This window comes from Pelophylax lessonae (genome assembly GCF_965119305.1).
Source record: "Pelophylax lessonae genome assembly, chromosome: 9".
Taxonomy (NCBI): Eukaryota; Metazoa; Chordata; class Amphibia; order Anura; family Ranidae; genus Pelophylax; species Pelophylax lessonae.
The window spans coordinates 239,419,165-239,435,547 of NC_138776.1; the positions used below are offsets into that span (position 1 = coordinate 239,419,165).

The window sequence follows — 16,383 nt, forward strand, 5'->3', positions numbered from 1 at the left end:
GTCTCAGCTCTCTTGTTCATTGGGTCTTTAAAAGATGGGGAATCCTCCACCGGAAGAAGAGTGGCTTTATTCAATCTGGAAACCTGAGAATCCACCACCAGTGAAATTGTCAGTTTCTTCAAAAGGGGCTCTTTATAAGGATACCTCCTAGCGAAACGCTTAGGTAGCCCAACCATGCGTTTCGGGGATCCCCACTGACTTGCGACAATCTCATCGAAATAGACAGGAAACGGGAACACCATAGTCACCTTGGATGGTCTGCGGGTACAAAATTGCACCGTCGCAGCCGACGCAGCATTAGCTGTGTCCTCCAATTCTCAAGTTTCCCGCACCGATACAATCAGTGCCTCCACAAGCACCTTTTCATGCGCGGCTATAGTGGAAGAGGATTCATCCTCCCTGTCGGAGCACTCAGGGTGCATGGACGCAGACCCAGTGGGTTGACTCGCGTCCGCGGCGTCCAAAGCCCCCTCAGAATCTAAGGAGGCAGAGGAGACAAGTGAAAGCAGGGGGGGCTTCTTGCTAGGCCGCTTCTGAAAAAACAGCCGTCATGGCCGCCAGGACAGGCTGAGAGCCAGATGGTCCTGCAGCTTCTGAGAGTGGGTCAGGTGGTTACACATGTTCCAGGGACTCCATGGTTAACCCGGAAGGCTGCCCACAATGTGTGAAAAAATGGCAATAAATACAATCCCCTCACCAATGCAGCGGTAGTACTACAAGTCCCAGCGCACCAGCGGAGCTGCCATAGCAGAAAGAGGGAGCTGTACACCCGCAGGGACTCCTCACTACCGACTGAGGGAAGGATTTTTAGAGCGCCAAGCTGTTTGCCATGCGGCGATCAGAGAGGAGGAGGAAGTGCCGTCAGCCAACTGCTGCAGCACCGCTCCACAGGCTACAAGAAAATGGCCGCCGCATTGATTTCAATGGGAAACTCTGAAACCATGGCTGCCGGACTACACAAACATGGCCACCGAAGCCTTCAGAAACAGCCACCTACAGAAAGATGGCGGCTCGGTGCAGCATCCAGGACCCCCAAAGGCCCTTCAGGTACTTGCAGTCTGCTAGGGGGGCCCTAACAATTTTCCTGTGAGAAGCTGACAGCGGGCTCCCTCCGCCTCCCTCAGCCCAACACTGCATGACCCTGTACCTGAAAGCAGCCAGGCCATCCCGGGTAGGGGGGGCTAAGGGGGGTAGGTGAGGGTGACCTAGGCAGGGGGGGAAAACACCAGACAGGAATGACAAAGAGGGGACTGAGGAAAGGGCCCACGTCCACCCCAAAATTTGTCCCAGAGGAGAGGGGGGACACTACTACCTGGGAACTGAGCGGGCACCACTCCGGGCAGTCCACCGCACCATCTTGGAATGGGGGTGCTGCGGCCAGAGGTACGCTGCGACTCAGGTCAGGACCAGGACTATGCGTCCTCACGAGGTGTGTCACGGCCAACCTAGTGCGGAACTAAAGTTGGGTCGTTCTCGCTGGCCCAAATGGGAAGACTATAAGGATCTAGGATATCCAGTGCTTTGCCCAGTCGGCAGTTGATTGTAGTTCTGACAGGAACAGAAAAATAATAAAAGAAGAAAAAAATTCCATTTAAAAAAAGATAAAAAAAATGCCAGGACCAGAGATCCCAGAAAAAAAATGAAGTCCTATAGCAGGAAGTGGGAAGTATACCCCCTAGGACTGCCCTAGGGGTGTAGTCAAATTTGTTTCCACCAGTCCTACTCCTATGGAGAGCAGCATAACCCAAGGGTCAAAGAAGATATGAAACTGTGTCCGCCAATGAACGAAAGAGAAAGAAAAATTATTCTGTTTCTTAGGTGAATGCTGGCGGTTAGGGAACCAGAAACCGCACCAGAAACACACCATAAATCGCAGAGAGAACACAGTTAGGGCAATGTTTTGGAAGCTGGATTTAAGCTTTACATTTGCTGGAGCCCCTCAACTTTTTCTTACTTACTTGTGCCCCATACCATCCTGGGAAGGACTGCTGATGATTTCCGGAGCATCAAAGAACTCATTCTCGTCATCTTCATCACTGAGGTCTCCTTTCCCTGTCCCGCAGGGGTCTAGGATAACAACAGAAACTATCACATATCTGCCCAGATGCAAAACATACCCATTCCAGAACCTCTGTCATCGCTCCAGTTCCTCAGACACACTGCTCTTTGAATAGGATTCACCCCATTTTGTCAGTCACTGGTCCAGTTCTTCAGACACACTACCCTCAAAAAAGGGTTCAGGCCATGTTGTCAGTCACTGGTCCAGTTCCTCAGACACACTGCCCTCTGAAAAGGATTCACCCCATGTCAGTTGCTGGCCCAGTTCCTAAAACACACTACTCTCTGAATAGGATTCACCCCATGTTGTCAGTCACTTGTCCAATTCCTAAGACACACTACTCTCTGAATAGGATTAACCCCATATTGTCAGTCAATGGTCTAGTTCCTCAGACACACTACCCTCTGAGCCGGACTCACTTCATGTTCTCAAATCACCTCCAAATGCAAAGGCAATCTACAAGCCTTACAAAGAAGCCCTGCTGTTACCTTTAGGGACCCCAGTGCGACTCTCAGCTGGCAGTACAGTGGCCCCACGGAATACCCGTTCCAGGTGGTTGTGTTGCTTTGCCAACTGCTCTAGTGTCTCTTCCAGGCGCAGCCGCTGATCTCGCTCATATTGCAGAGCTCTCTGCCAGCGCTTACTGTGGCTCTCTGCAAGCGTCATGAAGTCTCTGCAGGCCTATGCATGGAAATGAGAACACAATTACCTTATTTACCAATCTGCATTCTATGGTCCCTTGGAAAGCAGTTTTGGCATGGAGGTCTTCTAGAAATGTGTAAACTTGACTGGAAATTAGGGTAGAGATTACAAGTCCTATACAAGAACACTATCATCCATATCTCATGGAAACATTAAAAATCTATGATCCACCACCTTTATTGGTGACACCTCACTATCTATCCCGAGCCCGATATTTTTAAATCACTCACGTTTATCATGGCGTTAGAGGTAATTCGGAAGAGCGTCGCTCTCTCGTTGACCTGCTTGATCTTGTCCGAACTGTCTTGAGGAAGGCGAAGGCTCTCCAGCTCACTCAGAGAGCGCTGCAAAGCGGTGCCGTGCTTTGCAATAAGATCATTGCACGTGCCCAGATCTTCCACCTTCCCTGACAGAGCCCGAAGTGTGCTGTGAATCTCTGCCTTGTCCGCCTGAGAAGTGGGGTCCTCATCGCCAGAATCATCTGTCAGAATCAAGGGCAGACATTAGGTTTATAGGTAAAACCAAAGTCAGATAAAATGAGAACCAGAAAAAAAAAAACAGAACTTCTCATATAAAGCGTACAAAAAAGAAAATCGGTCACTGTTGATTTTTGGTTTCTGTCAGGGAACATTATTAAATGATCTTAATCTCCACTCCTGAATAGCTGTAGCAGCACTGCATCACTTATTTAGAATGAGAAGCAGAGGAAGACAGGGCAATAAAATCTTGGCAGATGTTCCATTCTCACCCCCCCTCCCCAAATCTACTAAACAAATATGACTTTTTTGGAACTCTCTTCCATTCAGAGAAAGAACCCATCACTTTCTATTCTGCTGATACCCTGTCAAAAGGACCCGAAGCAACCAGAAATCTCCCAAATCGGAAAACAGAAAGCATTGAAGCATAAGTGAGGTTTTAAACCTTCCACTATCTGTACACAACTAACAAAATGTAATCACAGTACAGGTTTTAGTGAATTTGAAATAACTGAATTTTTGTAAAATCTTACCGTAAAATTCCTTTCTCTGAGTCCTCTGACAGTCGCCGCCCACTCATACAGTCTTCACCAATGGGTATTGACTTCATCTCCACAGGAATAACTAGGCATAAGACTTGTTAAAGCGGAGTTCCACCCTGGATTTTTTTTTTTTTAATACCCCCGGGACAGTCAGGGCTAGTGCATTCCACAATGGCTAGCCTCTGATCTGTCCCGGGTTGCACTTACCTGTTAGGACAAATACTTACCTTGCAAACGTCTTGTCCAGCGCTGCCATCTCAGATGTGGGCAGCTTGAAGCCAGCGAGATCCTCTTCGGCGTCTTCTTCCGCCTTCTTTGGTCCCACGATGCTCTGCGCCGGCCCCGACGTCACTTCCGGGTAACGCGCGTCATCCCTCTACAGCTTCTGGGCATGCCCAGAAGCAGTTTAGAAGGGGATGACGCGCGCGACCCGGAACTGACGTCGGGGCCGGTGCAGGCGCAATGATTCCTGGGAGCTATGACGTCCAGCTCCCAGGAATCATTGCAGAGCCAGGAAGTGACGACGGGCCGCGGCCGAGGAAGGAGGAAGAAGGAAGTAAGGTAAGTATTTTTTCTTCGCTACGAGGTAAGTAAAAAAAAAAAAAAATATGCGATTATCCATTTCTTTTTCAGGTGACCCGGAGCGAGAAGATGGAGGTAAGTATAAAAATAGGGTGGAACTCCACTTTAAAAAACAAAGCATTTACATAGACACACCTATGGGGGCTGTCCCACTGGTCCAATACCCCCCTGCAATCAGCCATCCCAACTCAGTATGGTAGCAAGCAGTTAAGTCTATAAGAACCCCAATAGAGGGGCGGGGGCGGCGACTGTCAGAGGACTCAGAGAAAGGAATTTTACGGTAAGATTTTACTAAAATTCAGTTTTCTCTTACGTCCTCCGACAGTCGCCGCCGACTCATACAGTCTTCACCAATGGGATGTCCCAAAGCAGTGTAGACATGAGGGGTGGGAAACGCAACCGTCAGAAAGGCAACGCAGTACCCACAACAGAGAAAGGCACCTTACATGAACAGAAAGGTAACCCTCTGGGTAACAAAAAAGTTCAACAGGAGCAACAACCCAGGAAAGTAAATAACCAAGGGGATAAACAACCCCAACAGCCAGGGACCCGCAATAAAACCAGGGTCCCCTTTCGGTACTGCCGCACAGAGAACTTTGCGGCCAAAGGAGGCATCAGCCGATGCCAGAACATCAATTTTGTAGAATTTAGAAAAAGTGTGCACTGACGACCAAGTCGCAGCCTTCCACACCTGGGCCACCGAAGCTTGATGCCGGAAAGCCCATGACGCACTCACCACTCTGGTAGAGTGCGCCTTGACAGGGAAGGGCAGTACCCGTTCCTTCAAAAGAATAGGCGTGTACAATTGTCTGTCTGATCCATTTTGAAATGGTCGCCGCAGACGCAGCCATACCCTTCCGAGGTCCCTCAGGAAGGGCAAAGAGAGAATCCGATTTTCGAAAGGATTCAGTCGACGACAGGTAAACCCTGATCGCCCTGACAACATCCAAGGAATGCAAAGCAACCTCCTTAGGATGCTTCGGATTCGCACAGAGCGAAGGCAGAACAATGTCCTCATTAAGGTGAAAATCAGAAACCACCTTTGGAAGAAAGGACGGGTTAGGTCGCAAGACCACCTTATCCCTATGAACAACCAGGTAAGGGGAGCGGCAAGACAAGGCCGCCAACTCAGACACTCTGCGAGCAGAAGTGATCGCCACAAGAAAGGCAACCTTTTTTGACGGCAGAGGCAACGAGATTTCCCTGATGTTTTCAAACGGGGAACGTTGTTACAAGGACAGAACCAAGTTCAAGTCCCACGGAGGTAAGGGCTCCCTTCGAGGAGGGGCCAAATGAGGCACACCTTGAATGAAGGTGCAAATCAAAGAATCAGACGCCACAGGGCGCTGGAAAAGGACTGCCAGAGCAGATACCTGGCCCTTAAATCGTGGCCAACGCAAGGCGCTGGTCCACACCAGACTGAAGGAAAGCTAACACTCTCGCCACCGAGTATGAAAGAGGAGAGAAGCCCCTGGACTCACACCAGGAAAAAACTGAATTTTTGTAAAATCTTACCTGTAAAATTCCTTTCTCTGAGTCCTCCGAAAGTCGCCGCCTCTTCATATTCGTCACATATGGGGTATTAGACTTTGCTCCGAAGGAGTAGCTAGGCAACAGAATATGTTAACATTAAAGCTTTTAACATATCCCACCCTCAAGGGGTGGTCCCCTCAGTCAATACCCTCCTACTTCCTGCAACCATATCTCAGTTTCAGTGGAATAGCAGTAGAGTATACAACCAAACCCCAAAAGAGGGGCGGGGGCGGCGACTGTCGGAGGACTCAGAGAAAGGAATTTTACAGGTAAGATTTTACAAAAATTCCGTTTTCTCTTACGTCCTCCGACAGTCGCCGCCTCTTCATATTCGTCACATATGGGGACGTCCCAAAGCAGTGCAAACATGAGGGGTGGGAAACGCATCCGCGCCGAAAGGCAACGCAGTCTCCGCATCAAAGAAAGGAACCTTACCAAAGGAAGGAAACCAGCTGGGCTACAGGAAAAATAATTGCTCAACAGGAGCAACAACCCAGGAAAAGACAAATAATCAGGGGATAAAAAAACTTATCCCAACAGCCAGAGGTCCCCAACAAGGGACCCTAGGGAATTGCCGCACTAAGAACCTTGCGGCCAAAAGAAGCATCCGCCGATGCCTGAACATCTACTTTGTAGAATTTTGTGAAAGTGTGCACGGTCGACCAGGTCGCCGCCTTACACACCTGGGCTACAGAAGCCCCATGACGACAGGCCCAAGACGTACTCCGAGATCTAGTAGAGTGCGCCTTCACAGGCACAGGGGGAACCTTCCCCTGCAAAGCATAGGCCTGTTCAATGGTCCGCCTGATCCATTTGGCGATGGTAGAGGCCGACGCCGCCATGCCCTTCCGAGGACCCTCTGGAAGAAATAACAAGGAGTCCGTCTTTCGAAAAGACTCAGTCGATTTAAGGTAAACCCTTATCGCCCGAACAACATCCAAAGAATGTAGTCTCACCTCCTTTGGATGTTTAGGCTTCGCGCACAGCGAAGGCAAGACAATATCTTCATTAAGATGGAATTCCGAAACTCGCTTCGGAAGAAAAGAAGGATTAGGTCGCAAGACCACCTTATCCAAATGAACAACCAGATACGGAGACTTGCAGGACAAAGCCGCCAGCTCCGACACTCTGCAAGCCGAAGTGATCGCAACCAAAAAGGCGACCTTTTTGGACAACATAGACAACGAGATCTCCCTGATCTGTTCAAAAGGAGCACGTTGTAACACAGGTAGAACGAGATTCAAGTCCCAAGGGGGCAGAGGATCCCTCCTAGGAGGAACCAGATGCTGCACTCCCTGAACAAAAGTGCCAACCAAGGAGTTGGAAGCCACGGGACGTTGAAACAGAACGGCCAGCGAAGACACCTGACCCTTTATCGTAGCCAGCGCTAAACGCTGATCGACACCTGTTTGAAGGAAGGACAGCACTCGGGAAACCGAGTACGTGCGGGGTGAAAACCCCCTGGACTCACACCAGGCAAAATAGGCCTTCCAAGTACGGTAATAAACCTTCCCCGAGGAAGACTTCCTCGCGTTGATCAAGGTATGAACGACCTCTGGGGAGAGACCCTTCTCCTTCAGGACCTCGGTCTCAACAGCCAGGCCGTCAAAGCCAGCGACTGTAAAGCAGGATGGTATATCGGCCCTTGAGACAGGAGATTGTCTCGAAGAGGCAGACGCCACGGGGCGTCGACCGCCAGATTCACGAGGTCTGCGTACCAGGACCGACGAGGCCAGTCCGGTGCCACAAGAATCACCGTGCTGCGTTCCGAGTGTAACCTGCGAAGGAACCTGGACAGCAACTGAATCGGTGGAAACGCGTACATCAGCTTGTACTGATGCCACGGGGCCACTAACGCGTCCGACGCGTCTGCCCGAGGGTCGCGCGTCCTTGCCACGAACCTTCTCACCTTGTTGTTGAGACGAGACGCGAACAGGTCCACATCTGGAAGACCCCACTTCGCGCACAACATCTGGAAGACAGCCGGGTGGAGAGACCATTCCCCCTGATCCAGGGTCTGGCGACTCAGATAGTCCGCCTGCCAGTTCTCCACCCCCGGAATGTGCACCGCCGTTATCGCCGGGACATGAGTCTCAGCCCAAGACAGAACGTCGGCCACTTCTCGAGCCGCTCGGGCACTCCTGGTGCCCCCTTGGTGGTTGATGTAGGCCACCGCCGTGGCATTGTCCGTCTGCACCCGAACCGGGCAGCCCGGCAGCCGGTCCGTCCAGCGATGAAGACAGAGATTTATCGCACGCAATTCCAGAATGTTGATCGGAAGGGAGGACTCCCCCTCCGACCAAGTTCCCTGGGCGGACAGAATGCCCAGAACACCACCCCAGCCCGACAGGCTGGCATCCGTGGTGATTACCGTCCACGAGATAGGACGAAACGACTTGCCCCCGGACACCATCGGGGACTGGAGCCACCACAGAAGGTCTCTTCTGGTGCGATGACTCAACGAGATTTGAAGATCCAGAGATTGAGGTCGCCCGTCCCACATGGACAGGATCTCCGCTTGGAGACCCCGCGTGTGAAACTGGGCGAAGGGAATCGCCTCGAAGGCCGAGACCATCAATCCCAGACATCTCATGCACGTCCGCAGAGACGAGTGCGGAACGTCCCTGAGGGACCTGACTTCCTCCTGAAGAGTTCTGAGTTTGTCTTCCGGCAGGAAGACCTTCGCCTGCACCGAGTCCAGGATCATTCCCAGGTAGGGAAGACGAACCGACGGACTCAGTGTCGACTTTGGAAAATTTATCGTCCAACCAAACTCCTGCAGAGTTTGCATCGTGACAGACAGGTCCTTCTCCAGACCCTGGCTGGTCGCAGACCGAACCAGAATGTCGTCCAGATACCCCAGGACAGAAATGCCCTGGGCTCTCAATAATGCCAGAACCGGTGCAAGCACCTTGGTGAAAACCCGCGGAGCCGAGGCGAGACCAAAAGGCAACGCCACGAACTGGTAGTGATCCTCCGCAATGGCGAATCGAAGGTACCTCTGGTGACCCTCGAAAATGGGGATGTGAAGATACGCTCTCCGGCCGAGAGAGAAACTCGATCTTGTAACCAGATCGAACGATCTCCTGAACCCATCTGTCCCGCACGCGGGCCAACCAGGGTTGAAGAAAACCGAGCAAGCGTCCCCCCACCCCAAAACTGGGTGAGGGCGCCCCTTCAGGCCGCACTGTTATGGGCTGCGGATCCGGATTGACCGGACTTCTGTTTCCCAGACCAGGGCTTCTTCTGAGAGCCTTGACCTTTGAACGGTTTGCCCTTGTAGTGCGACCGAAAGGCACGAAAGGACCCCTGAGGGGGCCGAAAATTAGCATGCTTCTTCCCAGAAGCCCCCTTAGCCTTGGGGAAATGGGGCAAGAGAGTGCTCTTACCTCCGGTGATCCCCTTAATCAACACATCCAAGGACTCCCCAAAAAGGCGAGACCCATCATAAGGCAGATTGGCTAAGATTGGTCCACCGACCAACATTTCAACCAAACCAGGCGGCGAGACAACACCGCCACGCTGTGCACACGTGCAGCCAACGGGACTAAGTCCAAGTCCGCATCACACAGATACATGACACCCTGGTGGATTTGATCCACCATATCCAGGGTCGCCGGCGAGGCCGAATCGGCCACTAGGACGCGCCTAAGCATCTGCGTCCAACTTGCGACAGCCTGGGCCGCCATGAGAGAGGCAAACAGAGCCTTAAGCATAGAACCCGTAACAGAGTAAGTATGACGGGCAAGAGACTCCAATCTCCTATCCGTGGCATCACGGAACACTGGGGAATCCTCTGCAGGAATCGCAGTGGATTTGTTCAAAACCGCAATTGCGTGATCCACTGGGGGTGGCACACACCACCTTTCATCAGTGGAAGGCGAGAAAGGATAACGCAGCTTGAACCTACTTGGCACAGCAAAAGGTTTGCGTAGATTGCGCCATTGTTCCTTAACAGCGCGCTGAAAATCATCATTGCAGGGAAAAACCTGCGGCGTCCTGCGTTTTCTCTGCGTCCCATAAGCCGCCAAGGCAGCGGGGGGACACACTTCATCCTGCAAACGCAGCGTTTGTTTAATGGAAGCAATCAATTCATCCATGATTGCAAGCTCTTCAGGCGAGCCAGGGGGAGTATTATCAACCCCTTCAACTTCAGCCTCCACCTCGGACCCCACTAGATCCAGGGAGGAGCGGGACCCCCGATAAGGAGACCCCCGCCATAACAGCCCCATCACCTTCACCCTCAGAATCAGAGGAAAGAGAAAGTCTGGGTCTCTTAGTAGATTGAGCAGCCACCAGCATCTGCACCTGAGCAGCAAGGCCGGCCACAATAGTGGCTAAATTCCCCCCTGGGGGGGAAACAGCGGTCCCCTGGCTTTCCACCAAGGCGGTAGGAAATTTGCCCTCCTGAGAATCCATTGCCCCAATATCAAATGCCGGATAATAAAGGGTTAACTGCCCCTTTAACAAGCGCGGCGAGCGCAGCCCACCGCACCACACACAAGCACAAGGAGACCCCCACAGGGACAATAAAACTGACACAGGCAATGGATAAGAAGGATATAACCTGAGGAGACCCTCGCCGCTGCTGCTGCCTCGATCGGTGTACCCGGGAGAAGAGGAAGTGATGCGGCCAGGGCGCTCTATTAAAGCCTATGGGAGGCTACAAGAAAATGGCCGCCATGCATGTAGAACATGCGGCCGGAGCGAGTGTAGGCAAAATGGCGCCGTCTGGCGCCAAAACCGCCGCTCCACAGTACAGTAATGCACACGTTATCCATATATAAAAAAACATGGTAGATCGCCGCAGCGATCGCTGTATAGTGCCCAAACATGCCACAAAACATGCCCCACAGCACACAGCTTCTCACACTGACAAGGCTGACACACATAGTGTCACACAGCTCCCCCCCCCTTGCAGCCCACAGCATGCAGCCGAGTGATAGGGAGACAAACAGTGAGAACACAGGCAGGTTACACAGTCCCAGACTGACACCCCCCACCCAGACAGACAGGTCCCCACATAGATACACTTACCTCACAATGGCGTGGGGGACCCGCACAGGCGAACAAGCCGCTGCACATGAGGCAGGGAGAGTCGCATACAAGACGCACAGAATGGGGGTTAAGAAACCGCACAGCGTCCAGTGAGGTAGCCACCTCACCAATCATCCCTGCACCGAACAGGGATGGGTCGTTCACTGTGCCAGGAGCGTTACCTGGCTGAACGCTCGATGGCAGGCTGGGAAGCCACTGACCCACGACCTGCGACCAGGGGGATCAGTCCGAGACCCAGCCCGCATGATCCTCTTCATCAGAAGAACTAACTAATGCTGACAAAAAGAACAGCTAAGTAAAGGTAGAGAGAAAACTCAAACAAAAAATCAAAAAAGAAGAAAGAGTCTGGGGCACAATGCCCCAGCACAGAGAGAGCCAGCCACTCCTGACAAGCTAGACATTGAAACTGAGATATGGTTGCAGGAAGTAGGAGGGTATTGACTGAGGGGACCACCCCTTGAGGGTGGGATATGTTAAAAGCTTTAATGTTAACATATTCTGTTGCCTAGCTACTCCTTCGGAGCAAAGTCTAATACCCCATATGTGACGAATATGAAGAGGCGGCGACTGTCGGAGGACGTAAGAGAAATAAGCTTTCCATGTACGGTAAAAAATCTTCCCAGACAAGGCTTTTCTAGCCTTGAGTAAGGTAGGAATGACCTCTGAGGAGAGACCCTGTCTCTCAGGACCGGGCTTTCAACAGCCATGCAGTTAAAGCCAGCGACTCTAGAGCAGGATGGAAGATCGGTCCCTGAGACAGTAGATCTTCTCGCATTGGTAGCCGCCATGGAGGCTCGACGGCCAGGTGAACGATGTCCACGTACCAGGACCGGCGTGGCCAGTCCGGCGCCACCAGAATCCCCACGTTGGTTCCGAGGCCAACCTGCGAAGGAACCTGGACAACAACTGAATCGGAGGAAAGGCATACATCAGATGATACTGATGCCAAGGCACCGCTAGCGCATCCAAGGCGTCTGCCAGAGGATCGTGCTTTCTTCCACGAACCTTTCCACCTTGTGGTTTAGCCGAGACGCGAACAGATCCACATCCGGGGATCCCCATTTTGCACATAGCATTTGAAAAATTTGACCATTTCCCCTGGTCCAGGGTCTGGCGGCTCAGATAATCGGCCTGCCAATTCCCTACACCCGGAATGTGAACTGCCGATATCGCCGGGACATGAGTCTCGGCCCAAGACAGAATTCTGGTCACTTCCTGGGCCACCCGGGCACTCCTGGTGCCCCCTTGGTGATTGATGTAAGCCACCGCAGTGGCATTGTCTGTCTGCACTCGTACAGGGCGGCCTTGAAGACGATACGACCAATGGAGCAGGCACAACCTGATCGCTCTCAATTCCAATATGTTTATGGGGAGGGAGGATTCCTCCACCGACCAAGTGCCCTGGGCAGACAGGTTGCCCAGGACTCCACACCAACCCGACAGGCTGGCATCCGTAGTAAGTACTGTCCACAGTAACGGCCGGAAGGATTTTCTCTTCGCCACAGCCGGGGACTGAAGCCACCACAGAAGATCCATCCTGAGTGACAAGGATTGGTTTTCCCTCAGGGCCCTGACCTCGTTCTGTAGGGTCCGGAGCTTGTCCTCCGGCAGGAACACCTTCGCTTGAGCAGAGTCCAGAACCATTCCCAAATATGGGAGACGAACCCGAAGGAGACAAGGTCGACTTCTGCACGTTGATGGTCCAACCGAACTCCTGAAGCGTCTGAACTGTAATGGACAGATCGCACAGCAGGCTCTAGCTGGCACTCTATCTTAACAGGAGATCGTCCAGATATCCCAAGACCCCAAAGCCCTGTGCCCGTAACAGGCCCAGAACGGGAGCCAGCACTTTGGTAAACACCCTTGGAGCCGAAGCGAGACCGAAAGGTAACGCCACAAACTGATAATGTTCCTCCGCGATAGCGAATCGGAGGTACCTCTGATGACCCTCGAAAATGGGGATGTGTAGATACGCATCCTTCAGGTCGATAGAGGCCAGGAATTCGCCTGGACTCAGGGAGGCTACCACCGAGAGAAACGATTCCATGTGGAACTTCCGAACGCGTACAAAACGGTTCAGAGCTTTTAAGTCCAGAATAGGACGCACCTTGCCCTCCTTTCTGGGCACAGTGAACAGATTCGAGTAAAACCCCTGAAAGCTGTCCCGATTAGGCACTGGGACGATCACCCCCTGGGCGAGGAGATCTTGTACCGCCTGATGCAGGTCCTGTAACCGCCCTGGGGTCAAATGAAGATTTAAGGGAAAGAATCTGTCCGCCGGCTGCGAAAGGAATTTGATCTTGTAACCTGATCAAATGATTTCCTGAACCCACCTGTCCGGATTTCGGAGCAGCCAAGGCTGGGGAAACCGCGCAAACGTCCCCCCACCCCTGAAACGGGTGAGGGCACCCCATCAGGCAGAGGCGGACTGGGCCGCCGCACCAGCTTGGCCGGATTTAGGTTTGCCCGCCCAGGGCTTTCTCTGGCCACCCTGGCCCTTGAAGGGTTTCCCCTTGTTCTGTGCCTTGAAGGCACGAAAGGACCCCTGATTTGGTTTAAAGCAGGGGCCCCGCTTACCGCCGAAAAACTTGCCTTTTGGATTCTGGGGCAGCAGAGTGCTCTTGCCCCTAGTGACCCCTTTTACCAATTCATCCAGGGATTCCCCAAACAGACGAGACCCCACATAGGGGATGTCAGCCACCGTTTTTCCTGAAGTCTGGTCAGCCGACCAGCTTTTCAACCATATCAGGCGCCGATTAATCACCGCGACACTGGACAGGCGCGCAGCTAACGGGGCCTCATTCAAGGCCACATCGCACAAATACAGGACACCTCGATAGATCTGGTCCACCATCGTCTAGGTAGTAGGGGGAGCAGAATCAGCCACAAGGGTGCGTCTTAGCACCTTGGTCCAATCCGCCACAGCCTGAGCCGCCATGACAGAGGCGAAAATAGGCTTTAGCAGGGAACCCGCCACCATGTAGGCATGGCAGGCAAGGGATTCCATCCTCCTATCCGTAGGATCCCTCAACACCGGAATATCCTCAGTGCCTTGTTCAATCTGGCCACAGTGTGATCCACCTGAGGGGCCACACACCAGCGCGAATCCGTAGGAGACACAAAGGGATAAAGGAGTTGAAACCTCTTAGGCACCACAAAGGTGCGTTTTAAATGACGCCATTGATCATTCACAGTAGCGTGAAACTCAGCAGGGCAAGGGAACACCTGCGCCGCCTTGCGGGTCCTGTGTGTACCAAAAGAGGACACAATGCCCGGAGGATTGGGCTCATCCTCTAAATTTCCTTAATGGCAATAATTAATTTCCTTAATGGCAATAATTAGCGCATCCATAGCTGCGCGGTCCTCAGCCGTCCCAGGGGGGGAATCATCCACCCCTGCAACCTCCACCTCCCCCTCAGACAAAGAAGAACGAGACCCTTCAAGGGGCACGCCACCTACGGCAACCATATCCGATTCAGAATCAGAAGACAAGGAAAAACAAGGCCTTTTTCTGTCAGCACGTTCAGTCATCAGAATATCCACTTTGGACACCAAAGTCGCCACTGCAGCAGACAAAGTAGACAGAGCAGAGGATTCAGAGGAACCGGAATCCCCCACTAAGGCTGTGGGAAATTTGCTGTCCTGAGATTCCATAGTAAAAAAGTTTTTTTTTTTTTCAAGGTACTGGCCCTTTAAGCGCGCCGTGGACCCCCGCAGCACACCGCTACAAGACTGTGACAAACAGACCCCTGAGCAGGATAAACTGATAGCCAGAAGTATTTGCACACAAAAAAAGGACAGCAGACAGACCCCCACAAGTGTTACCACCACAGCCGATCTCTTCTGAACAGAAGGAGGAAGTGATGTCACCGCAGGAGACTGAACTGAGACTGCAGGCCAAGGAACAATGGTTGCCTATAGAAACTATGGGAGGCTTCGGGAAAATGGCCGCCGACATGTGCTCAGAACACACAAGATGGCGCCGCAAGGCGCCAAAACACACCACATACAATGCTGTATAAGCGCATACAGTGAAGCCAGACATGCTGCCCACACCTAAAAAGGTGGACCGGCGGTGTTTAACCTCGCAGCGGTCGCCACACGTGTCTGTACCTCCAAATAGCACCCTAAAGTGACACAGGAGAGGGACCCCCACAAACCCACACAGCGCACTGGCTGTGAGAAAAACCCCCGCAGGGACCGGGATCAGGGAGCCCAAAAATGCACAGACATGAGGGGATAACACAGACACACAGGACTGCCAGCCCCAGACAGAGGCCCCACACAGAATGTACTTACCTGTACTCGATGGCGTGGGGTGCCTCTCATCGTCAGGAAACCGCCCACCCTCAGATGGCAGGGGTCCCGTCAGCCAAAAAACGCAGGACGCCAGCAGTGCACGGAGAACAGTGGATGAGGCGTCCAGGCGAGGTAGCCACCGCACAGTCTGCGACCCAGGGATGGGTCGTTTGCGAGGCCAGGGAGAACACATAGCCCGCTAAACGCTCGATGGCGGGCTGGGATTCCATAAGGCCCTCTGTCCTGGAAAACCAGGACGACCAGTCCGACTCCCAGCTCCGCAAACGCCGTCTTCATCCGAAGATCCGACTAACTAACGCTGACAAAATAAACAGCTAGTAGTGCAAAGAAAAAACACATTTGCAGCAAATAAATCATAAAATAGAAGAAAGGCTGAGACTGTAGCCCCAGCACAGGGAAGCCTATCTTACTCCTCAACTAGACAGAAGACAAACTGAGTTGGGATGGCTGATTGCAGGGGGATATTGGACCAGTGTGACAGCCCCCATAGGCGTGTCTATGTAAATGCTTTGTTTTTTAACAAGTCTTATGCCTAGTTACTCCTGTGGAGATGAAGTCAATACCCATTGGTGAAGACTGTATGAGTGGGCGGCGACTGTCGGAGGACGTAAGAGAAAGTTTATTTAGATCAAGCTAGTCCAAACAAATAATGTCCTACACATCTCGGCAATCAAAGGGCCGAGGACTGAACATCAAGGCTTAGCATGACACCCTGGAATTTAGCAATAACAGAAGGAAAGGGGAGGAGTGACCTTTGTACAAGTTCCATGGTGGGAATATACCCTCCTGGGACTGCCCTATAAGCATAGTCAAGTTTTTTCCTGCCTAGTGTCCCTCTCCTGTAGGGGGCAGCATAACCCACGTAGTCAAGAAGATGAGGAGCTGTGTCCGTCAATGAACGAAAGAGAAATGTGCAATTCACTTTTTATTTATTTTTTTTGCAGGCCGCTGAAAAGCATTGCACCAGCGATCAGCAGATCATTGGTGCCATGCAGGTCTCTTGTAGAGTGTCAGTGTAAGCTCTCTGTACGTACGGCCAGGCGGTTTCACACTGATCGGAAGAACCAATGAACTACCAGAGTGCTCAACAGCACTGTGGCAGTTCATTGAG

The 16,383-nt window shown here is 52.2% G+C and overlaps 1 protein-coding gene across 1 annotated transcript in view; it reads right to left on the minus strand.

The window, feature by feature from the left end:
• Nucleotides 1–16,383, minus strand: part of OSBP (oxysterol binding protein) — a 93,845-nt gene that overhangs the window by 40,468 nt on the left and 36,994 nt on the right. Inside the window, exons 3-5 of the mRNA XM_082266739.1 lie at nt 2,992–3,242; nt 2,548–2,740; nt 1,959–2,067 (exon numbers count right to left, since the gene is read on the minus strand). Of these exons, the coding sequence (XP_082122865.1) occupies nt 1,959–2,067; nt 2,548–2,740; nt 2,992–3,242 (553 nt within the window). The remainder of the gene's footprint in view (nt 1–1,958; nt 2,068–2,547; nt 2,741–2,991; nt 3,243–16,383) is intronic.